Genomic DNA, 26,522 nt, shown 5'->3' with positions numbered 1-26,522 from the left:
GACTAATGTTACCATTAGCTAAGCTTTTGGGCACATATATGACATATACAACATTCTCAGGCTCTAGATTAAGTTTTTCCTTTTAAACTCAATACTCATAATGTGACAGACTAAGACCCTGTTTACTATTTAGAACTTGTCCTGTGCGATTGAATCACAATTGGGCTGGACCCGGATATCTGAATGGATATCTGAATATTCGGTCGTTAAGGTGGTATCCGAATATTTAGTTTGAGATCTGAATATTAGGACTCTGTTGTGAATCAGGAATAATTTTGTCCTGCAAATTGGAACAGCTTGTATGTGCGTATTAGTTCTTGAATGATTTCAGTTTTCCTTGCCGGCCAGTGTGAAACTAATTTGCTAGCTCCGGTGACATATGCAGTGACAAAATTTGTACAATGATGTGTCTCCTGCTGTCCACTCATGTGTGTATCACCAAAATGCCTTTAAGAACCAGGTGTAAACAGGGTCTAATTGTCTGATGTTGGTCAAGCTCATATTTATTTTTGTTGAAAAGTAGTGGGGAAAATTGCACTGAGGCATCAGCATTGGGCCTCAAATGTGTAAGGAATAAAGAAAGCCCTCCATCACCATCAGCTCCCGTCAGATATTTACACTCCACTGACTTCAACAGTAATCAATACGCTCAGTAAAAATCAGGAATCTGTCACACATGCATCTGTGTGAACACAAACCACACAGGCACTAAAATCACATGATGTTCATTCCTAAAATAACACGGAGAGGAAGAATTGTTTCCTATAAATATTTTATTCATGGCTACAGTGCACAAAGAGCAGCATGCCTGAGCCCACGATGCTCACAGAGCTGCTTTTTATTTTAAAACCACCACAACACGGCCCACTATCAAAATAAAACCTTTTAAGATGGCTGCACGGAGAGAACAGGGAAATGGGGTGGGGGGGATTTCGGAAAGCAGTTCATTGACAAAAAAAAACTAATCATCACATTAATTCCCCGTTTATTGATGAATGGTACGATCCACTCCCCCCCCGCCACCAACCCAAACCACTGATAACATTCTCAGCACCACTCCCACCTCCAGCGGTATCACACAGCAACTGTCGCTTAGCAACCGGGAAAATGTTGGGCCTTACTGTGTACACAGTGATAATGCAGCTTTTAAGAGTAAAACTGAGCAGAGACTCGGGAGACACAGAGAGTCTGAAGCGTAGTTTGCTGTTGAGTGGAGGACGTCGGGCAAAAGAGGCAGCGGCCGGCAGAGAATACAGGGCCCAATCTGGGCCTTAGGGTTGAAATCGAGGCGAATTCAGAGTTGAAGTGCAGCTGGGAGTTCACTTTGGGGAGCTGCACTAGCTTGATCTTACAATTATCATTTGGTTTTGCTTCATTCATTAGCTGCTGTGGTTTTGTTTTGCAAGCAGCAGTAAGTTACCCGTCTCTCTACATACAAGATGTGGTAGCTGCAGTTTAACGTTTCAGTGCAACTGAGTCAGTGCACTGACTCCAGTTTTATTTGACCGTTTTTCTGTCACTTCATCCTCCCAACTTCAAGATTGGTAGTGTAACAAATGTATCATTGAGAGCAGTGCCTGATCTATTTGATTTGGTAAATAAATCAGAGATGTGTCCTGGTTAGAGCCGTGTGAGTAAGTGGAGCAGCAGAATCCGTTTTCCCAAAGTCACTGAATTTGTCCCAGAAATCTCGCAGAGTCTGTCTAGAAAATCTGTTGCTCAGGATTAGACCTGTCATGGTTATTACATAACTGCCTGATCGCAATTATTTTAAGCTGACTGTGATAATTTTCCTGTAATGGTAAGAATAGTTTCCATTCACCAAAAACAGCCGAATGAAACTGACAAAAATGTAACGTCTCTTCCACATCATTTTCCACCTTTTGCACCAAAATGTTAATCCTATTCTGCTTAGCGTCTAATATTCAAGCACTTGTATTTCAGTGAGAATCTGTAGATGTTAACGTCATGGATTTAGGTCGAGTAGGTTTTGGTTTTCAAGCCAAAAGAAAAAGCAGAGTCTGGTAATTTAGAGGACCCCATTTGTAAGATTTGTAGCAAAAAAAGTGGCATTCAAAGACGCTTAAGCCACTAATCTAAAACTAAGAGAGGAATAACTTAAACAGAAGATGACAGTTGATCACAATTATGTTTATGATAATTAATTGTCAACCAAAATTCCATGATGGTGACAGTCCTACTGAGGATTACCCGCAGAAGAGTCACAGTCAGCATTTTTCAGTGGGGTTGTTTCTTCTGTGGAAAACGGTTCCTATACAAACAACAAGTATGTTTAGATTAAAGACTTAAGGGTTTTAATTTGTCACATGCTCATGCAGTATGTGCAGTGAAATGCAAAGGACTGAATGATTTGTGGAAAGTATCTAATTGGGATTTTTCTGACAGATATTGCCATTTGATTCAGCTCAATATTCGCTATGTAATTTGTGATTTAAAACATCCGGTGAAGAATTAAAACATTAGAACCATAACGGTCACTAGCAGGTTAACAGGTGATCCATGTGTCCTTAAATTTAATCATGTTAGTGTGAAATTCATTTTTCCTCATGTGGTTGCTTTTTAAAGTAGCCAGAAGGTCACTTAGTCCTCCATGAAAGTCGATATGTTAACTCACAATTTTAATGAAAGTGATCTGAATCTAAAATGTGCATAACGCGTCCACCAAGTTTCACCAAATTCAGCCTGCCGGTTTTTTCATAATCCCACCAACTCTAAAACAGTCTGCAGTTTTCCTCATTGAAAGCAGATCCAAATTATTTCTAAACAGTAAGTAAATACAAAAGCATATAAATAAAAATCATGTTCACAGAAGGAAAGCAAACACGGCGACTGAAGTCCAAAGAAAACAAACTGCAGATGTGTCTACTGCCACGGGGCTGGTGTGTCAGCTGAGTGGGTGTGATGCAGACGTGGGCTTGTGCCTGACGCTGCTTTGGATGTGTGCCAGTAGGGCAGGATGGTAGTTAACGCCATAAACTATCCATTAGCGTCCTACTCTGTGCTGCGTGAGAGGCTTATCTATCTCTGCTCGCCCATTGGCTGATCACTTCTCTTCAGCGGTCTGCACTCAGAGCAGCAGATTCAAAGACAGACGAGCCTTTCGGTGTCTCTGAGGCCGTAAATCTCACACCGAGGTGGCTGGAGTGTCACTGTACCTGCTGTCAGAGTGTATTTCAACAGGACGCCTTTGAGAATGCCTGAGCCTGACCGTGTGTGTGTGTGTGTGTGTGTGTGTGTGTGTGTGTGTGTGTGTGTGTGTGTGTGTGTGTGTGTGTGTGTGTGTGTGTGTGTGTGTGTGTGTGTGTGTGTCTGTAGGTAAAATACAATCAGAATGGAGATGATGTACTGGAATTAGGCAGGCTCGCACTAAAGGAATGCATGCAGTGCGTGTGTGTGTGTGCATGCATGTGTTGTGTGCACGTGCCCTTACATGTGCTCCCGTTGTCAGTTTGATATTCAGCTACATGATTCATCAGAGTCAAGACTCTTCTAACTAGGACTCTGAGTCATCAGAATAAAACTCGTCTCCAGCTCTCCCAGCCCCCCTCATCCTATTTCAATCCTTCATTTTCTTCTTCTTTATGTTTTCCTGTGTCTCCCTCTAACACTCACATGCAGTTTGTGTCTATATATTTCTGTATTTAATGAGCCTGCTTTGATGTACTCCGGCTTCCTACGAGGGGGGGAAACACACAGAATTCAGAGAGCTCTTCCCAGTCTGAGATGCAGATCAGCTCCATGTTTCAGATGTTGATGAATGCAGCTCTGTTTTATGTGTGAGTGAAGGTATGCAGGCAGATGCAGGTACATGTCACTGTGTGTGTGTGTGTGCAGACCACATGTACGCTCTTCTGTTTGTTCTGTCTCCTTTTGTAAGTTAAAAGATCTCACACGTCACGTCAAGGTCAAACCTGGGCTAAATGTGGCTGTAAAGTGCAAGATTTATACAGTTATTGTAGCGGCAGTGTTTCCTCTGCAATTCTACAAGACAGTTTTTTTTGTTGTTGTTTTTTTAATGCCGAAAATAACACTAAATATCCATGCATTTGGTAATCCAGTGATTCAACTGTATGACTTCTCCTGCTGCTGCTGATTTCTCCAAAAGGGCAGGAGAGTGCTTCATTTCATTTCATTTCTTTAGAAACTCACAATATATTATTTCTCTGGGTTTATTCGCATGCTTCTGAGTAAAGCATTTAAACAAGAAGCTTTCCTGCTAATGCCACAACAAGCATCAATGAGGTAGATGTCAACAGTGACGCAAGTGATTTTTATTTGCAAGAAGGGAAGCAGTCCTGCAACTTAACGTATCTCACAGTAGCCTAAAACGAAGTATAGCAAATGTTTGTTATGAAGGTTAAGTGAAGATAAACTTATTTGTGTCAACAACAACCCGTTCCCCTACTGTAGGTGCAATGAAAGCTTCCCAACACATGCTAAGATCTATAGATGTTGACCCCAAACATCTAAAAGTCTAGTCAAATGAGGGCTGCTGTATGTAGCTGAAAGATTATACAGATAAATTATTAGCATTTTTCGCATCCTGTTTTTAATGAAGACCAGCAGAGAAAGAGGTTTAGTGTGAATTTTACCACATTAGCCTATTTATCAAGGTACGCCAGTAGTTATTTTAGTTTTTCACAATAATGAAACAAGTAAATAAATAATAATAAACAAGGATAAAGGTATGATGTCAGCTTGATGCACATTAAAAAAAGAACATGAGCAAAACCTGGAGGCACATTGAGGGCAAACAGTATGGACAGCAATTACGCAAAGTTTCCAATTTGGTTGCCTGAACCAGACTAGTACTAGTTTAACTCATAAAGGCCACTATGATAAAGTCTTTTGTGGTGGTTAATGGGTCACACAGCACTCCTGTAGCTCAGTGATGTCTGAAATGTTACCATTTTAGCAGCTCATGTCACGTGACTGTGGTCTGAACAAGTTTTACCAGAATACTGAGCAGTATCCACTGTCTTCAATTTATGTTATCGGTACATCGATTGTAGATTGATTATACTGCCAACTATCAGTTAAGAAAATTGCTCATAATTTGCATTCCTAATACGGACCGTATTAAGTGGATTGAGTATAGTCGAGAGGTAATTCATCTTCAGAACATACAGACTAATTCATCAGTTACATTAATCATCTTCAGTGCTGCAGCCATCCCTGGTTTCCTTTTTACCTTATGAAACAATCACTGTAATCATTTCACACAATGAGGTTCACAGATCTTACACTTACAGGAAAAAGAAAATATTGGTCATGATAAAAATGTGATCTACTTCATTACCTCCTTAGGGAAGTTTTTCTTGAGCTGGTGTCGATTCATTTGAAATATATTTTGCGTACAGAGTCGTGTCCAAACACATACCAACGTAGAATGCTCTTGGTAAAAACTTAGACTGGATTTGCACTTAGATTTGCATTGGTCTATCAATATTGAAACTAACGAGGATTTGAAAATATAAGATCGTCCTTATATGATGCATCCTTTCAAATAATTGAACTTGTGCTGCACTCACATATGACATATTGTCAATTTTGCAGGTTTGTAGCATGTTAAGATGCCTTCTACATCTAATCTGTGCCTTCATCTGTGTTCCAAAAACTTCTGAGGAAGTAAAGCAGTAAAAATGTCTTTCATGTTGACCTACAAAAGGTTTGTTGTTGCTGTGAACTGATGTTTGTTTCCCACTGTGTGATCACAACCTTCCTCCTCATCTCAGCCGTGTGGTGTGTGGGCCTGACCTTGACCTTCCCCAAACATCAGGGCCACCACATCAGAGAAAGGGTCTTTTTGGAAGGAGGTGATGATGAGAACAGGAGCTATCTTCTGCTGCAGCTTCCCCTCTGTGTGCTTTTTAGGGATGTAACGATTCATCGAAAATCGATTTAAAATCGATGTAAACTGCGTAAAATGCGCATCGATGTAAAAAATAAAAGCATCGAAACTTTGTTTACGCATGCGCTGAACGTCACTACGCATTACGTATAACCACGGCGGCGGCACCAAACAAACAAGACGCAAAGATGGCAGCGGTAGAAGACGACTTCGAGATAGAAAGCCCTCCAGTGAATTTAAAGTCTGCAGTGTGGCAGCATTTTGGTTTCCCAGTATTTACAAAAGAAAATGGAGAGAAAACTACTGACAGGACAAAGACTGCATGTAAGCATTGTAAGAGACTGCTGTCGTACACAAATTGCACGACTAACATGTCACAGCATCTTAGCCGACACCACGGTGAGCTGAGTTTGCCGCCGACTCCCCCACAGGAGCGACGCTTAGCAAAGGGACAAACTACACTGGGGAATGTATTTGCACGTCCGCTAGCCGACTCCAGTGCAAGGGCCAAAGCGATCACGCGGTCCATCGCTGTGTATATGGCTAAAAACATGAGCCCATTTTCAACCGTGGAAAACGAAGGCTTCCAGGACATGATAAAAACTTTAGAGCCGAAATACACGCTGCCGTCCCGCCCCCACTTCAGTCAGAAGGTGATGCCCGAACTGTACAGGCAAGTCAAAGCTGATGTTGTTACAGTGCTTGAAAATGCGGATAGTGTGGCGATTACAACAGACGGATGGACATCTAGAGCAACGCAAAGTTACCTCACTATTACTGCTCATGTGATCACCCCAGAGTGGAAAATGGCCAGTTCTCAACTTCTGTTTCTCCAGCTGCATTGTGTAATAGCAAGTTGCATGCATGAATGCAGGCGTTCAAATGTTAAAAAGTGTTTCAAAAGAAAAGAAAGATGGACTTGTGTTCACAAATCTTTAGTACATCTACATCCGTTTATTTTCATGTTTAGTTCTGGTACTAAAAAGAAGTTGCAGTCTAATACAATGTCAATATTGCAGAGAAAAAACATTGGCATTGATTATTACACCGTTATGTCCTGTAAGTTTTCTTTCTGAGAAATAGCTGGAGAGTGGAGACTGGAACTAAATGCAGATGTTGAAATAAAAGAAAAACCTTTTGGTATTAAAAAAGTGTCATATTAATTTTGTAAATAGGGTTCTAAAAAAGTAAAAATAAAATCGAAAAAAATCGAAATCGGGAAGTTGAAATCGAAAATCGAATCGAATCGGGGCTTGAGTGAATCGTTACATCCCTAGTGCTTTTTATAGCTGTTGTCTAGTAAAACGTTGTAATCTTGTGCTCTCGCTGCCCTGCATTGTCTCATTTTATTCCACCTTTTCTGTGAAAGTTTGTCTCTTGCTTGGTGTTCATTTTCATGAACTTTCACTTGCTGACATTAGATATTGTGCACTTTCAGCCATTTGGCGTACATTCAACTCGAACTTTATTTTTCACTCTGAGCCTAACCTTGTTCTTCTTGTGAGTGAAGACGTTTCATTACTGGCTGGATATTTATCTGCTGCTGCGGAATGAATTTAGTGTGATTCTTTCTGGTATCGTGTGACAAATAGGAATCTAAAGTTGCCAGAAACGGTTTACAGTGTACAAAATAACAGTATGATGTGAAGTGATTTTTGTTGCAGCAACAAGAATGCTCCCTTACATCTGAAGATATGATTTGTAGGCGCACTGCTTCCTTTCTAATGGCAAACAGTGACACATTTTAACTATTTCTCTTGTCCATATTGTGATTTTTGTTAATATTTTTGATAAATTATTCGCCTCTATCTATTAATATGATCACAGTAGTGCACTCAGATATGTTTCTGAGACCTTTAAGTTGTCTAATTACTATTAGGCAACGAATAGTAATCTAAGATAAAATAACTCTTACTGCAGTTTCCAATGTAAAAATAATCCAAAATTCCACTGAGAATGGCTCTATGGCAGCCAAACAAATCTCCAACCTCTTAACAATTTACTGTTATTGTACATATTCTCCATATTTTGTGAAGTTTCTTCCAATAAACAATAAAATAACAGAAAAAAAGTAGTAATTTACTAATTAACCATACAAAAATGGACCAAAACTGTAAATGGCGTCCACATTAAAAATCTATATTTCTATGAATTCAGCCCTCATTTTTTGGCAGATATTGGCTGTTATTTAAGATTTTTTTTAAAGTAGGCATTAAAAAAATAGTAAATAAGGTTATTCTGCTTTGTTGCAAATAATATTTAGAAAAAAATCACCAAAAATATTGATTCATATGTTAACTGTAAAAATTATCCCGTCAAAACTGTACATAATGGCATTTTTAAATTTTTAAATAGTTTTGTTCTTTTATTATCTGGAATTGCAAAATTATACAGTTTCATTGTGTTTAATTTTGACAAAATATGATTTTACAGATTTTACAGGCAGATTTTTTGTTTTGTTTGCTTTTTTATGTTGCTGTATTTCACCATTTTTGCTGCCAGGTTTTCATCCTTTTTTTGTTCTTTTTAAGTAATTTTTTTTGGCCTTTGGTTGGCTTTATTGGACAGGTCAGTAGAGAGGCAGGCAGGAAAACAGGGAGAAGAATAGGGGGGAAGACCTGCAGCAAACGGCTGTGAGCTGGAATGGACCCCAGGCCGCTGCATTGGGGTCTATTGGATTGGCTGCTTAACAAGTTGGGTGCCGAATTTTCACCCTTTTATACAGGATTTCTATTTTAGAGCATGGAGAAATGTTAAAAAGTTGACACATGAAGTCAGAAATGCACAGATTTTCAATAAAATAATATTACATCCTTTTTAATAGCAGTATACACAGTTTGACTCTATTTAAATATGCCAGCATATCACTATTTTACACATATCTGCTGTTATTTTTTTTACACTTTTTGAACTTTTCAGTTTGTTCTGACTCTCACCGGATGTTTATTTGATGCTACAGGATGAATTCAGGCCAATCCTTGATGGTGCTGTTGTGTGATGAATAAGAATCTAAACTTTTAAAGTGCCTGAAACAGTTTGCTGAATGACCGTATGACTGAAGGGCTAAATGACCTCAGCGTGGCCTGTAAACTCCTCCCTGCTCCGGCTGCCTGGATTAGCAGTGTGTCATCATCGCATGCGTGGGTCAGATTATAATTGATTAATCAGATTAGCGAGTTGTCAGCGAGAGAGGCAGAAATATTTCCATCAGATGAGATTGGATTGAGCGATCAGGAAGACTCAGGGCTGCCTGTGTTCAGCTAAATGGTCCGGATGATGCTTAATGTTGTGGAACTGTTGTAATGGTTATGATAATGATAATGGCTTCTGAATAGGCCCTTCTGCTTGATCTGACAGACTGCCGACTTTTACACACACATCTGAGGCCTGATTTCCTTGTGTGCTTTGCCTCCATGTGTGTCTGTGCGTTCGTGTACTATTGATTAAACTGTTAATTTCCAGCCATAAAGCTGCTGGTTCGCTGCTGTTTTTTTGTTCTCGTAGTTGATGGTTGAAGATCGTTTTAGCAGTTTATGGCCTTCGGGCTTCATTGCTCTTTTTTTCTTTTTTTCTTCCTCTGTGCAAGCTGGCTCTGCTCTCACACTCTTTCAGTTCAATAAATCTCACACGTGTAATCCATTTATGTGGCAGTGTTCAATGGCAGCACTCACACCACAGTCATTGACTGTGAAAACACATCGATATCACTAATCGTCTGCATGAAACTGATAACGGACGCATTGATTTGTCCCTAAGGGCTACAGTCAGTTACAATAGGGCTTAAGCAGAGTGAGTTATTTCTGTATTTTTCTTTAAATTGTTTGGTACTCTTGTTAAACCAGATAAACAGCGTTACATTTAAAAGCAACTTCACTGCAAAACGTAGTAGAAAATGCTTTAAATACACCTAAATGATACTGGATAATAACACTTCTCTTACTTTTTTTGTTGTTTCTGCATTTTTGGCCTTTTGGAAATCCTTTTCCTAAGTTGTTTAAACATTAGCACGTATAACTGGTCTGTTGATAAGGCTGGATGATCAATATTTTGATAGAAGATAAATGTAGATTTTAACTGCAAATTGTATTTCTCTTTCACTGACACAAATATAAAACTAATGAGATGGTTTTTGCTTCATGCTGTGACTCATATGGAATATTTCATGTCCAAATTGCAATTTTGATAACATGTTGATAAATTATTCACCCCTGTCTGTTGTATGCAGTTACATTAGTTCACTCAGTTGTAAGTTTTTGATGCAGTATGTCCAAAACGCACATTCTTCTGCTGCTCAGTTTTCAAACCAAATATATTGTCTACACCTGGCAAAGAAATCCTGCCATGAAAAAGGTTCTTCTCTACAACATATCTCAAATTTTTCATGGTCAGCCAACCAAAAGAAATCAAAATCAGCAGAGGACATCTTACTGAAAACTACCTCCCTTATCTTCGTATAGAGCAGGGTTCTCACCAGGATTTTTTTACAGCGTAACGGCAGGTCCTTCGGCACGCGCATGCGCATGCACGTGCACAATAGCCTTCATTAAATCTCGCGAGCGGCCAGCCCAGATGTCAGCCAGTGAGCGTCACGCAGATTGGAAGCGACTCAATCGACAGGAAAGTACGGCTGAGGTGGGGAGACATAAATTAATCTAGATAGGCACCCAGTCGATAGAAACAAATGAAATAAGAAATGTCAAAATAACAGCGTAGCGGCCCTAATCACAGCGTTGTGAGATGTGTCCGGTGTGTGTATGAGAGACGCAGCTGAGAGACGACTGAGACGGCGACCGGGGCAGGTAGTGAACAGTGGCATGTGGCTGATAACAGTGCAGTTAGTTAATAAAAAGCCCCTCTCTTTGGCAAAACGGCCTCTGTCTTTTGGGTGTTTGGGTCTGGAGAAGACGGTTCTCCCCTGTGTTTCCTGACCACGGTCAGGAAGTGGACAGCAGGAATGGTTAACAACAGCGTAATCTTTTAAACTGACAGCGTAACAGCCCGATACGACAGTGCAACGGGCCGTTACGCTGAAATGCGCTGGCGAGAACCCTGTAGAGGACAGTAAAACATAAAATGAAACATTTAAATTATTCTTCACATAAGGTTCCACACTGTGTCTGTCCTTTATAAGACAATGAATTCATAATTTTGGTTTCAAGCAAATGTCAACAGATCATTTCTCTCTAAATCTAAGAAACATATTACTCCTCATCTCCTACATATCACAGAATAACCTATTTTGAAACATAAATGATGAGTTATTCAAATGAAGATTTTAGCTAATTAGCCCAGGGGTGAAGATGCCCCAATTCAATATCTTTCTTGTGATTCTCTGATTGGACATCCTCACCAGTCTGTTCCAGAGGTGAAACATTTGACATTTATGTCTGATGTTTGGAGTTCCCATCACATTTCTCCAGTAATGGTCAAAACTGAAGAGAATTTATTCACTCCCAGAAATGATCGAATAGCTGTATGATATTTGTTTGTGTTAATTGTAAAAATTACCACCTGAAAACTGTACATAATTTCCATATCAAAAACTTGTATTTTAATAGTAACTCATTCTAATCTGTGACTGTAAAGTTATAATGTTTTACTGTGTTTAAACTTGCCACAAACATCACTACTTTACAGATATTACCTGTTATATTTACCCTTTTTTTTTAAAGTTTTCTGTTGTTACAGTACAGGATTTATTTTATCACTGTGTAAAAGTTGAAGGCAAATTGAGTCACAAATGCACAGATTCTGTGTCATACTGTGAAAGCTGAGTGTCGAGAGGGTAGAAAGAAAATACAGATGCTGATGTGAACCCCTAAAGATAAAGATGCCATCAGTGTTTCGTCACCACGTCGTCATTGTCTTGTGAAACGCGTCTCTTGTCCTTGTGTCTCCAGAATCAATCCTGCAAAAAATAAACATCCAAACCAGTTTTTGGCAAAAGAAAAGATTCACGAGTGTCTGTGTGTGTCCATCCTTCTAGCGTAGTTACATAACGGAGAGGTAAGACAGAGCGGATTACATAAGGCCACCCCTATATGTGAACTGTCTTTGTGTGTGTGTGAGGGAACTTCTGTGATGACGGAGGGAGCACAAGGTCAAACGAAAACAGCTGCTGGAGCGTTTCTCTTCTAATTACTGAAATGTGTGCCCTCGTGACGCCCGAGTTTGTCGGATTAAAACTCAGGAGGAGGAGAAAGAAACTCTCCACTCCATCTTCATCATATCCCATCATCCTCTACGTTTCCCCTCATCTGACACTCTTCCCTTCTCTTGCCCTCCTCATCCATCACTCCTCGCTGTCGCTTCAGGCCAGCCTCATTGCTTCATGTGACCCTCCTCCTCTGTTTGTCTGCAAGAAAAAGAAGAAAAGGAAGAGGAGGAGGCCCGGAACAGACCGGAGAATAGATGAGAACAGCAGTCCAGCAGGGCTCATATTAAATTAGACCAGCGGTAATGAGATTAAAAACCATCCACGGGGGCATGCATGTTTAAAAGTATAAAACGTGTGTGTGCGTTTGTTTGCACAGCCAAAAATGTGATATGAGCATGGGGGTGTGCGGTGCAGTGTTCTGGATAGTGACTATGTTAATATATGTGGCCTGCCGGTGTTTGTGACCTCTACACGGAGGGAAAAAAACGCATGTCGCCTTTAATTACAGCCGCCGTTGCTGAAGTTTCTGCAGCAGAATCTCTCTTTGGCCACAGACCAACTTGTTCTGATTGTCTTTGAAGTCGGACTGTGAGGGCAGCAGCCCCTCTCCGTCATGAATATTGTAATTATGAAGACTGGCAGCAGGACATGGAGGAAGCGCCCCTCCACAATCAGATTTGCATATCTATGGCCAGTTTTAAATGAAATCTCCCAGCTTTTCCCTTGAAGTCTTCTTACTGCCGAGAAACTTTGTCTTCAGGATGAATAAAAGGAAAAATCAGCCCAAACTTTTCACTTCTGTCCTAATATCTTCCATTAGTGCTGCACCTAACTTTCAATTTCAATTAGAGCTGGAAGACAGAAAAACTGAAGATTTCATTATAAATATGTTGTGAAATGGACTCCACAGAGAAAGCTTTGCAGTTGTTGGGGACTATTTTCAGCAGCGGATTTATCAACATTTGGTGTTCTAGCGAGCAGGTTCAGTAAACGGTAAATAATCTGCACTTTCAGAGTGTTTTTCTGCCTTGGCAATACTTAAAATGCTTTACAGACATAGAAGCTGCCATGAGGAGCAACTTCAGTTTCAGTCACTACATTTTGGCATGCAGGAAACCTGGAAGATAAAACTGCCAACTTTGTAATTAGTGGACAATCCGCTCCACCACCTGAGCCTCCTCGTCCTCAGGATAGATTAATTTATTAATCAGACATAGGATGAAGTAATGTTTTTCAGATTGCAGTTTTAAACTGAACTGAATAAGAAATACGCCTCAAGATGTAGCTGAAATATTTGTTTTTCGCCAATCTTGTGTATTTTAAATAAAGAGGAGGCATGGCAGCTTCATTTGTATTGCATATTTCTTAGGTTAGGCAGTTCAAAGTGCTGGAAAACACAATGAAAAAACAGTCCAGGACACAGATTTCAATTCTTAAACTAAAAGATTTACAATTAAAATTCACTATTAAAAATGGCAGACATGAAATGCATGCATCAAACAGTAATCTAAAACTGAGCTAATGTTATTTTTACAGGGTACATTTTGGAGGACAGTGTAGAAACGAAAAGTCTTTAGCTTAGGTCTTAAAGTGTTCGTCGAAAATCAACCGGGAGGTTATTTCAGGTCTGTGCTGCATGAAAACAAAACGCTGCTCCATCATGTTTTGTTCTGACTTTTAGGTCATCCCCAGATGTCCTCAGAGCTGAAAAAAGATTTACTTTGGATTCCGCCACTTTGTATGTTTGGGTATTCGGATAGTAATTTTCATGTCGGCACAATGATAAATTTACACACATAAATAAAGATGAAAAGGACTAAAGGAAGGATTTTACCTTTACAACCATTAAAGTACGAAATGAAATAATATCAGCTTTGAGATAGTGGGGTCAATTATCAGCTAAATGCAATAACTGATCGAACTTCAAAGAAACTTTTGAACTCTGTGCACTCGAAGAGTGACCAGAGCTGCCGGTTCAAGTTCAGAGTAGCTGACCTGGACCTGGTATCACTGAACAAAGACCAGAAAAAAACCCAAAAACATCGACTATAGAAAGACTTGGTTGAGACACTTAAAAGGTGATTTTAGTTGTAAAGAGTTCTGTTTGGGGTTAAAGAGGGCAGATGTGTGCTGGGATGTGCATAAAGTCACCAGATGTGTCATTTGCTCTTGATGAATTCACAAGTTGCTGACTGGTAGCTTGTTAAAACTGTAAACTAAAAGCATCGTAGTGTGTACAGTATATACCAGAGTGAGAACAGGGTTGTACTACATAAAATGCGCCTGGATTTTATCAGGATGTGCAACATTAAGTGTAAATGAGGCCAAATGTCACTCAGGCAGACTGTACTCTCCCACACAGACCCGAGAAGAGGTTTAATCAGCCGAAACAAGTGAAATCACCTGTGTGGGAGGACCATAGGTGTGCAGCCTATTAATTATTTATTTTACAACCCCTTCAAGAAGCCACAGTTATGTCTCCATTGTGAGGAAATGTGTTTGTTACCACCAAAGGCTTTGTGATAAACATATGGCTGATGATAGCGCATGGTTAAACTGGGGCACAGCTGAGGTGTAATATCAGTCTTTTCCCTTATGCTGTCTGTTCAGTCGGACTCCTGCCACATTGCTGCTCTCGGTTTGAGGTTTGGACCTGGAAACGGCATCCGTCCCACCATGAAGCTGCAAATTTACACTGTCTTCTGTGGAGTCCATTTTTGCTCTTTGGTTTCTTGCTGTTTTCTAATATTTCTGTTTTTATAATGATAATAATGGGTGTTTTGTAGCTGTCTGGCTTAAATGTTGACCATAACACTATTAGAAGATAGACAGGGCAGCACACCCAATCGAGCATTCGTCTCAATTTTGGCTTTCTGTGATTAAATTAGTTCAATTTAATTGACTGCGATATTGATGTTTAATATACTGAAAACTGTGCTGCATATCAAATCGAGCTCTTCCTAAGCTACCAGGGAGCCATCCAGATGTTTTTGGCTTCACTTTTTTGGGAGCTGCTGTGCGCGTAACCCTGCAGCAGAAATGCCCTGAGCAGCAATCTAAAGAGCTGCAGTCTAAAGCGGAGGAGTGATTTGCAACAGAAAACAAACGGGCAAAATGAAAATCAAGTATACAGTACGTCACCACAGTACGCAATATGCACAAAACAGAAAACTCTAATTTTGACTGTAGTTTTATTTCTATTTTGCCTCTAGGAAATGCACTAATTTTAGGTAAAAATACTTCAAGAATTCTTTCGATGCAAATTCTTACATTAACAGGAATGTGACAGCATGAAAAAAAACAGTGCTCTGTTAATTCAAATGTTAATATCCAATTAAAATATTCAGTCAATGACCTCAAACTGTTTAAATGAATCCTATCATCTTACAGTCCGTAGTTGTGCATCCCTACATGACTGCATCCATTCTAATAAAAAGCTCTTCCAGCACACTAAACTATTCTGAAAACTTGAATTTCTTTCTTGATAGACCTGGCCATGGTCGCCTACAGTATCTGCTGAATCAGATTAGTGGGCAGTTTGCTTTGAGTTTGCCCTTTGGAGATGTACTCTATAGAATGACGGTGTTTGCTTTGTCCAGTTTTCTTCTTGCTTCTTTAATTTCTTTTAAATCTTAGATTTAGGCTGAGCTCAAACTACAGAGGTTTTGCCTTTTTTATCCCCATTTGATCCCCACTGACAATCGGAGGAGAAATCTGGTCTGGGATTTTGGTCTGGACTGAAAATTATTTTGTAATCTGAGGGGTTTACAGGTTTACTCTTGAGCTTCATGAACTCTTTGCAGACTCATCAGGGCCACTCTGATAATTAGCAACACTAAACATTGTAGCTCTTGAGGCTAATGGAAGCTACAGATATAAAAACTGATTAAAATCTCACCTCTGGTTCTCGCTGAAGACCAGACAAAACGATGCTGACCACATCTTTCCAATAGTTTTCCCACCTAGAGTCGTCATTTCTGCTTTTGTTTTCTCTCAGTGCATATTATTAGCATGACAGCAAAGTGTCACACCATATTCTCCATTTTCACCTGTTTCCCCATAAGATCATGTGATTCGGTGCTCTGCTCCCTCTGGCACGATAATCTTAGTATCTGATAGTGTGCGATATGCCGTTATTTACTAATCTTTCTATCATCTGCATGTCTGAGATTAGAGAGAAAAACATTTGTAATGAGTGTTTGGGTGTTTAAAAGTCCTGGCATTAGAGAGCTGACAGTGTTTTCATGACAAGCAAAGGTTCCTCCAGACCTACGAATGTTTCAGATACTTTGGTGCTGCTCAAAATGTTCCTAAACTTTCAAAGATTAGCATACAGGCTGAGAAAACTTTTCCTCAGAAGTCCGTCCTTCTTTTCCAACACTAATGACTTCACCGTTGTGTGTTTTTTGGCAGGTGAACCAGGAGAACGTGGTGAAGGTGGGCCACAGACAGGTGGTCAACATGATCCGCCAGGGGGGAAACCGGCTCCTGATCAAGGTGGTGACGGTGAGCCGGAATCTGGACCCCGAAGACACGGCACGCAAAAAAGGTACGACGACAATATTCAGAGCGTCACAGCAAAGAATTATTTAGAAACAGGGGGGACATATCCAGTGTAGAAACGAGTGACGCTGGTGCTAGAAAATGAAATAATGATGAGGTGTGGAGCAGCAGGGCAACCTCGTGTAGTAAGATGGTGTGAAAATCCTTCTGCTAACCTCCCGTAATATAACACCAAAGACTGCAGTAAAGCAGTATGCTGACTGATGGTGTGTTATGTAATATCTCCCTCTGAGGCAGAAACCTGACTTACTTCATGTGCATAATGCAAACAATGCTTCCCATAAAGTTAATGACTAAAAAAAGTCACCCGAGCAACAACGGCTAAAGAAGAGTTTTTGTATTTATTTGGGATTAAAGCTACTGTCAGAATTCGTTAGATGATTATTTAACCTGTATTACATGTTAACTAAGATTTATTGATTTTTCTTATTTTTTTAATGTATTTTTTGCACTGACAGCACAGAATTACAGTTGGCTAGTAACTAGTCGTCCCTGAGCGGGTAGATTAAAACAACCGCAGGACGACAATTATACATTAAACAATATACCAGTCCATCAGTGTGGGATAATAAATAGAATCAGTGTGATATAGACAACAGTGTTTCCCCTGGGTTGAAATGAGGTGGTGGGGTCAGTTTCAGCTGAAAGTTGTTGATGGGGGGGGAGGAATTATATACACTATCGGGTCGTCTCCGCCGCAGCCACGCACAGTTAATATCAAAGTTGCATTCACTGTTGATTAAGTTACAGTATCTCTATATAAGGTGATATCTATATGCTGTAGGAAGCAAAACCAGGGCTGTAAAAGTAGGGATGCAACTCCAGATTGTAACTGCTATGTGCCATGATTTTGGTGCACACGGAGTTAACTCAGTTGTTGGATCTACACCCCAGTGGAAAGAGGGAGGCTGAAAGAGCCAAATAAAAGGCTATTCCTGTAAATATTTGTAGCTCACAGTTACTGAGTTCCTTCTGTGGAAAGTCACCTACTTAGTCTCTTCAAAAATGTCAAAAAACACTCACCGCGACATAGCCTTCCCACTGTCGCTCATAGGGAATCCAAATGCAACTTTGGATTGTTGGATTTCTGTTCTCTGTTTATAATTCCTAAGGTCTGTGCTTTTGTATTCTAAGTGCGTTTTTAGGTCTTCATCACAATTCTCCCCACAAATTTAACTGAACTAATGCGAACACATGGTTAGTTGTACATATGGCTACCTTGATACAAAGCCAGTAACTTCAGCTCAAGGCTAAAGACCACACTCACAAAGTTCTCCAGCCTCTCTTCTCTCTGAAGTGGTGATTCGTATTTCTGCCACTTTGACGCTTGTTGAATATCCACTCTATGGATTATCGGTATTGATACTACAGAATGTCTGTCAGAGAGCACAGTCACCGAATGATGTTCAGCTTCTTTGCTCTGGAGACAGTGGCATGACTCCAGATGGTTATTTGCTGCTGAGGTACACAGCAGTGATGGTTTCTGAATCTAATGCATCCATAAAATGAACTTAAGAGCTGCCTCCACTTAAGTCACAACAATTAAGGATAAATATAACGACTTTAAAATATGCAGCCCCAACTCATCTCACATTTTTCAACAATGATAAACTTAGCATGAATGAGAGAATAAACTGCACTATGCGGTACATCAGGCTAAATTTGTTTTCAGATTTATCAAGGCATGAAGGGACACCAGTTTAAACTCTGTTAATCAGACCCCTCTACTGGCAACTTTTGCATAAAGAATTTATTTAAGGGATTCAACTGAATGCTGGCATGACACCAGAGACAGAGCTCACATACACAACTAAACAGTAACAATCTACATTTCCAGCCTGCACAGAATATAAAAAGATGACTTTACAACAGGTAGGGACATAGACTGTATATATAGTGGACGTAGCATCTGGCTCCAGAATTGAAGCCAACCCGGAAGTGTCAAAAACTTGCAATATCACGCCGTCCGCTAGGGTTGGTTCCAAGAAGCTTTTTCTCCATAGACCCCAATTCATTTTTGGAGAAAATAAAATTTGATAGACTGATTTTCTACAGCTCAGGATTTTTTTCCCGTTAGTTTTCATGGTCAAAATGAGAGATCAGGTGGCCGATCTTAAAATAAATCAATACTGAATTTTAAATAAATCGTTAAAGTTGGCGGAGCCAGGGGGCGTGGCTATACTTGATGGACAGCAACAGAAGCCTCTGCGGTAAAACGTGGGCGGGATAAGAGAGTCCTCAGCCAATCCTGCCCCTAGTTGCTCTCCGGTCCAGTCTGTTTGATGACGCTTTTTACGTCACTGGCTCCAAAAAATCCAAAACGGCGACCAGGAAGTAGCAAAATCCGGGCTTCATTTTCTCGGCGTTGAAACCAACGGGTGACGTCACGGTTAGTTTACGCCTGGGTAGGGATTAAGTTTGTTTTGCCTAATCCAATCTGAATAATTTGATAATTAGTATCTGCAAGAAAGTCCCTGTTCCATACACTCAAACTATTGTAGATTAGCTGTAGTACCTGGTTGTGCCACTTCCTGTTTAATGTGTGGCAAACAGAGGAGGCTGGCAGTTCTGTATTGGCAAAGAGAGAGCATCAGAAGTGTTGCTAGTGAAGGGGCAACATGATAGTCTTTTGTGACGTTTAGTAACACCTGCCCAGTGCACATATAAATAATCTGATGGAAATTAATAAGGATAGTGTTCCTTTATTCCAGTGGCAGATGTGAGAGCTGTTTTTGTGGTCCATATCATGTTCGTAGCTTGAAATAGCTGTATCAGCATGGGACAAATGCCAAGTGTACCCCATTTTGCACTATAAAATTATCAATTATTGATTGGTAACGCTGCATTCACCAAGAACATTTCAAAATGTATGACACCTGTGTGACAGCTAGTGGTGCAACGGATCATCATTGATCCGTGATCCGTTTGGATCGACATCATCGGTTCGGCACACACATGACATGCGGATCAATTTCTGGAAAAAAAAAAAAAAAAGTTGTGCTCCGTCCGCACGCAGCTTGTGGCGAGCGGAGAAAGGAAGAGAGCAGACATGGTGAGTAGGGCTGGCCCGAATAGTGGTTTCTGGCCTCCGAATATTCGGGCCCTATTAAAGACAAATATCCAAATATTCGTTCCGTCCCATAACGTCCGGGGGGGGGGGGGGGCGGCCCGGCCTGAATATTCGGATCCGTTCGTCTGGTCTCGGGTCCAAATTTTGCCTTACGTTTGTCTTCAGTTAAACTGAAGAATTCCCAAACAGCGGAGGTCTTCAGCATCTTGTCTTGTGTTTACGCAACGAAGTGAAGCGTGACGTCGGAGTCGGCAGCAACCCGGCCATTCGGGTGGTGTTTACAAACACGAATGGAGGAGCCGAGATGAGCCGAACACGACGGGATGAGCCGATGTGGGCCGAAGGCGAAGGGAAGAGACGAGCTTCGAATATTTTCATCTGGGGGGAGGAAGGGGTGATCACATACACATATGTGTATGTGTCATAGACATGCTGATCCGAAAAATGATCCGATCCGTGACTCTTGATCCGAGGACCGATCCGATCCGTGAGTTTAGTGATCCGTTGCACCACTAGTGACAGCTGAAGAAAAACAAGCGATTGGGCTTAAGTTTGCATCGTCATCTTGGAATATGTTCACGCCATCATGGAAGAAAAACTCCATTGATGGAAAGACCTGGTCATTCAGTATATTCAGGTAGTCAGCTGACCTCATTCTTTGGGAAAATAACGTTGCTCAACCTGACCAACCCCAGATCATAACCCTAACCCCCGCAGGGTTGTTGGCACTAGCCATGATGGATGCATCACTTCATCCACCTCTCTTCTTACCCTGATGCTCCCATCACTTTGGAGCAGGGTAAATCTGGACTCATGACCGGCCACATTTGTTCCTTGAAGATGATGGTTCCCCACTGTCCTTCCAGGCTGTAATAATGTGTTGAACAGTTCTTAACCTGATTTTAGTAGTTTCATCTCCTTAATTGTTTTCTTTGCTTGATGCAGGCCAATAAATTGACCTTTCTGAGACATATTAACATCTTTTCTATGACCACAGCATATGTCTTCTGACATGGTTGTTTAAGAAATGAGAAGCTCCTCACTGCATCAGCTAAGATTAAAAAAGTTGTTGCCAACTGAAATGCATTAATCACTCCAGTAATTATTCAATGGAAGGCTCTTGCCTATTTAAATCCAGCTGGTGACATTTTTTGGACTGGCAATGTACCTCCAAGATGTGTAGAACATCCAGTGAGACTAATTGTATCAGGACCAGTCAGGTTTTGGAGAGTTCAGGTAGAGTAAGAAACTTTGGATGATTTCTCTAAGAAAAGAAGATTATATGCCAAAATAAGATCATCCTCGATAGAACCTCACTAGTTCACTCACCCCATGATACTTAATTATCAATATAATTAGTTTTTCAGTCTGTCCACTGGTTGCATAAGCAGCTGTGTTGCTTTGAAGACTATTAGAAAGTGTAATGCTGTTTTATCTGAGTAAAAACAAAATGCTTTTAGTCACCTCACTGACTTTTTCCTCCTCAGCTCCTCCACCTCCAAAGAGAGCCCCCACCACAGCACTGTCGATGCGCTCCAAGTCAATGACCTCTGAGCTGGAGGAACTCGGTAAGAGCATCTCCGTTTGTTTTCTTTTTTACTCACAATGGCATCAGGAAGTCAGTGTCTAACGGCACCTCTCTCTTCTCTGTTCCTCTTTCTTATTCTCACTGATTGGTTAATCTCTCAATAGTGGATAAAGGTAAGCAGTTAATGCTGCATAACCTTTTGCCATCCATTTTGCAACATCCGTCGGCTCACAGCGGCTGAATGAGGCATTTGTTCAAGCTGATGCAATCTGCATTTCCATCATTTTGCTTAAAAAATAGAAGAAAACTGCCTTTTCCTCCCTTTTTCATCTCCTGTCCTGTTGTTTGCTTTTATGCATGAAGATTCTTGCTTCTAAACCCCTGCAGCCATGGGCGTAGGTTTTACCAGGATGTTCGAAATCTTGAGCGTCAAACACTTCCTTTAATGCATTCTGATGAATCCTTATGGGTCATTCCATAAAACATTAACCAAATCTGTAAATTCCCACCTGACTAACTTATAATCAGCTGATTTTTAATAAACAATAACTTTGGTATATTTAACAAAGCCCTACAAAGTTTTACTTTCATACTCTGAATATTATCCAAGTTACAGACCCTTATAGTACACAGAGATTGGCCAACAAGTCATACTTTTTAATGTACGAAATTTTTTCTTGCATTTTTCAGCAATCATGACACACATGTACATTTAATTTTCAGAGATGAAAAACATATTTGAGCCATGTTAGTAAGTTTTACATCACAATCTAAGACCCAAATCTTGTTTTTGTTCGGATTTTTTTCCACAGCCAACTTTGAGTATCAACAGTATGGGATACATTATAGTGTTAATAGCAACACTGTACCATAGAAACCAGCATTGGTACGTAGATTTTAACATCTGTGTTTTCTATGTAAAAGAACCACATTTGACATTTGAGTTGTTAAATGCAAAATCTTAAATTTTAAATTCTATTTACTCAAGGAATATAACCATGACAACTCCTGCCTCATAATATTCTTGCCCTGTAAAAACACTTAAGTTAGATTTTAAGATTACTGTCGGTCACAATCTGACAACAGAAACAGGACGACAGGAACTGAATGCAAAATTTCACCTGGCCCCTGTGTTCTACACAAACGCAAAGTATTTATTGTATAAAGGTAACATTTTGTATGGCTTCACTAAATATGCTAAATTTATTTATTAATACCAAAAAATCTGCTGATTTTTGTGGGTGAGATGAGAAGCACTGATTGATTTTTAATGGAATTACCCCTAAGTAAAACACAGAAAACACAAAATTCAGTCATCACGTGGCAACTCAAAATGTCAGTATATATGAATTTGATTTTCTACATTACATTCAGTGCTTGCATCATATTTTGAGAGGAAAAAGACCCAATGCTGAGGAAACGACACCATCAACAAGTAACATCCCAGCAGTTTTTCTAAATCTACGCCTGCACCCATGAGCTGTCGCTGCAGTTAGAAGCAGCAAATAAGCAAAAACATACAGCATTAGTGTGATAGTATTATCTCTGTTTGTTTGTTTGTTCTTTTTGTCTGTGTGTGGACTTTTCTTTAGGACTTCCAGTGCTGTGCATTAAAACTACAGTGTTGTCCTAAAACCTTTGGGATAGTCAGCGTTTCTGAACAAGAGAGGAAGGACAGATGAACGTGAGGAAGTGTGTGAGATTTACAGGAGGAGAAAGATGCCTCAGTTGGCTCAAAATCACTTTATTTACTCGACAGCAGCTGAACCTGCACTCGCAAAATTCATGGCTTTGAGAATTTGCTCCTCTGCTCTTGTTCCCTAAAGGTTCATATTTCATTTCATAAAAGCATATTGATTGCTCCTGATGCTAAAGTCCCTAATATCTGAGTCCTGGTTGATATGGTGTGGTTACGGCGGTTTAATACCAGAGCAAACAGTAGCCGAGGAGCTACTTTGTCAGAAGTACAAGAGAAGAGCAGCAGGTGTATCTGTTTAAACTGCAGCCAAAGATTGTTTTCATAAAGAATTCAGTCAATAGTAATTACAACCTCCATCTGGTTTCACGCTGCGCTCAGGGCCGGTAGTTTTCCACTCAGCAGCAGGATTCAGTAAAATTAGTGGGAGTGCAGAGGAATTGGAAGCATGCAGTCTTACGCATGCAGCGCTTCACCTTAAAGCTCAGATTATTTTACTGCAAAAAAAACAAAACAAAAATGAAAGTGATCTGCTGACAAGAAAACATGCAGTTAGCGGTGAACACTGTGAAACGTTAATAATGTGAAACAGCAGCGGCAGGTTGTTTGGTTTGCATCAGCAGTAACCTAATAAAGCTCTGACACAGTGTGAAGAAAGAACAGTGCAGCTTCTATCAGTGATAGGAGTCATCTGATGTGTTTTTACCAATACTGATCATCAGTAATGGAGACAGATAACTGATATTTAGAACTGATATAAATTTGTAGTAAAAATGAAGATTGTGATGTCAGATTTCAGAACAACACAAACTTGCATACAACTTGTGACGTGAACCATCAGCAAGTCATGTTACCATCAAGTATTTATATGCTAATTTTGAAGTATCGCCTTAGAAAAAGTTATTGGAAACAGCATGATTCAAAACAAAACTTTCTCACTCCCCCAAAATATGTTCTTATGCTCGCTTGAGGTGGTTATTAACTTTTTCTAGAAAGAGATCATTAGTCCAATGTTAGATGTAAACACTTTCTTTAAATAAACTCTGACTGATTAGTGGTTTCTGCTAGAGACTGTGGACGCCATGAAGCATGAATGATACTAACTGGCATAGAAGCATAATTACAGCTTGAAAAAAAATCCTGCAGACTTCTCTCCATCCTGTAGGTGGACACAGCTTTGCTTTTTCCTCCCAATCTTCTTCTTTTTAGCCATTTCTTTGGAGGTTGTTGAAGAAATGGGGTGCATTCCAATATGCATACTACCACAATATATAGAATATATGCCAGAAAAAGATTTAGTAGGACCCAGTACACAGTATCTCAAATGTAGTTTGCTAAAAATAGCAGGATCCTGCTACATCTGTGTGGATTTTGCAGTATTCAAGCCAGCGTGCTTTCCTGACCCACAATTCTCTGCGCAGTTACATCATAGCGCCTCACGCGAGTACAAGCAGGTCTGAGCCACAGAGACGGATGAAGCTCATTTTGCCTTTCAGAATGGTCAAAGCTTGAAGCACAATAATATAAAAGCATTCGCAGTTGTATACATACTGCTTGAAACTTTACGTATTTTGTGAAGGCAGCTGCAGTACATATTGAAAGGAAAAGGGAAGAATTAGTGATTCCGGACGCAGCTTTGGTTGTTTCCAGTTTCTTCTACGTTTGTTTGTTATAGTCGAGTGTAATGTAGCCTGTACTGCCACCTTCTGACGACACTATGCGACCAAGTTTATTCGCTTCCAAGCTGTTAAGTGAAACAAGCCTAGTTGGCTTTTTTTTTTTCTCAAAATTTTATAATTATATGGAAACAAAGACAGCCAAAGCAGTTAGTTTCTTTTATTGGGAAGTGTTAAAACAAAACAATCAATACCAATAGGAGTAATGCTAGATATCTGATTCAATAACCAGTCCATCCCTAATCAATTCCTTAAAATTGTGCCAGATTACATGCATGTATCGTTTTCCTATGAATCCCCTGCACTCTGATTCCCAGCATGTGAAGAGCTGACTCTGCTGCAACCAATGTCAACAACTTTATTAAATAGAAAAGGTGACTATTATTAAATCAAAAATGACGGTTGGTGCCATGAAAACTGTCCTGATGCGGTCTACATTCCAAGTGATGTGGCCAACCGTCTCTATAGCTGCAAATTAGTTGATGTGCAACACGGGAACTTTTTCTGGGCATTTTTTCACCATGTTCTGTCCACTTATTGATCAACCACTTAAAGAAAAGCAGATTGGTGGGTTTGCACTGCAGCTTCTGATTTAGCGAACACACTTAAGGGTCAATCATTAATAATCGCAGTTCTGTGAACGGTGTCAAAGGTATATAAAGTGCAGGCAGCGAGATGAAAGGTGAATTAATAAATGCATGACACGGAGGACAATCTGCTTGTGTTGCAGAAAGCCGCTGACAGAAAAATACCTCCGGTCAGCAGGTTTTCTTCTGAGCTACTTAGTTGACACATTTCGTGCTGTGCTTTAAACATGTATAGTACTAATAGTACTGCGTGGTAGCACTGCTAAGACTGACTGAACACTTAAAAATGAAGCTAAGATGCGGGCAAAGTTTCCCTCCTGAGTCTGTTTATATGCTTTGAAGACTCAGAAATGTTTTTCTGTCACCCCTTAAGCCACTCTAAGGAAAAAGAAAGGTGGTAAGTTACTGTAGGCATGCTTAAACCTTAAATCTAGTACTTTAGTGATTGGCTTATGTCACGTACCCCCAACACCCCACCGCCTCACTGTGATTAACTAACTCCCAACTGTTGTATTTGGTGGCGATTTCTGTGAAGAGTTTGATTTGTCCGACCAGCTTCTTTGACTCAACACCTGTCATGTTTTTGCATGATGTGTTTCTGATTACAGCGACGTCATTGTGTCCTGAATGTTGTCAGTGATGCATGAATTAATGTTGTACAAAGATGTTGTTTTTTCTCTTTCTTCTTCATGACTGCTTGGAACCTGAGTAGGGCTGCACGATATTGGGGAAAAAAAGTGACGTTGCAATATATATATATTAAAAAAATGACTATTTGAAAAATAATTAATCATTTGGATTGGATTGATTTTGTAGGCGAGTGCATCGAACATACAAAATATTTAAAAAGAAGCTGAAAAAATCTGTTTGGAACATTTCTCATCGTGGTGTAATACTGGTATCCAAAATAGATTTTTGTTTTGGATGGCATTCAGATGTGGCTTTGCTCTTGTCATACAGAGTTCTGTGCTGCTTATTTATACAGTCAAACAAATTTGTGGAGTTGCCTTATGAAGCACCTGTTTTTGATCAACATCGTTCTTTCTTTAGCTGAAATATCTGTAAAACTGATGTTGCCTTTCTTTTTGCAACCAAATCTTCTAATTCCAGTGTTTGTCTCCTATTTCTCACTCATTTTGCGGTGCAGACGTGCAGCCTGCATGTAACTCTGTGTCTTGGAAATAAATTTAAAGAAAGAGCTCAACATTAGAGCTACGAATTGCTCAAATAAAGGCTAAGTTGTGTGATGCTAGCTTCTATACATACAATATGGCACTAGTGTTGTATCCTACTTGGCCCTCACTCTGCGATTAATAGCTTAGCTGCCAACTATTAAATTAAACGGGAGCTATTTTGACTGATTGAATAATTGG

The 26,522-nt window shown here is 40.0% G+C and overlaps 1 protein-coding gene across 1 annotated transcript in view; it reads left to right on the top strand.

Moving 5' to 3' along the window:
* LOC110958200 (SH3 and multiple ankyrin repeat domains protein 2) overlaps positions 1-26,522 on the top strand; it is a 329,760-nt gene that overhangs the window by 274,821 nt on the left and 28,417 nt on the right. Inside the window, 4 exon segments of the mRNA XM_051937780.1 lie at positions 16,443-16,578; positions 21,150-21,230; positions 21,355-21,363; positions 25,523-25,546. Coding sequence (XP_051793740.1) covers positions 16,443-16,578; positions 21,150-21,230; positions 21,355-21,363; positions 25,523-25,546 — 250 coding nt within the window.

This window comes from Acanthochromis polyacanthus, chromosome 2, assembly GCF_021347895.1.
Source record: "Acanthochromis polyacanthus isolate Apoly-LR-REF ecotype Palm Island chromosome 2, KAUST_Apoly_ChrSc, whole genome shotgun sequence".
Classification (NCBI taxonomy): Eukaryota; Metazoa; Chordata; class Actinopteri; family Pomacentridae; genus Acanthochromis; species Acanthochromis polyacanthus.
The sequence above is the reverse complement of the archived record's forward strand: the minus strand, read 5'-3'. Positions and strand labels throughout refer to the sequence as shown.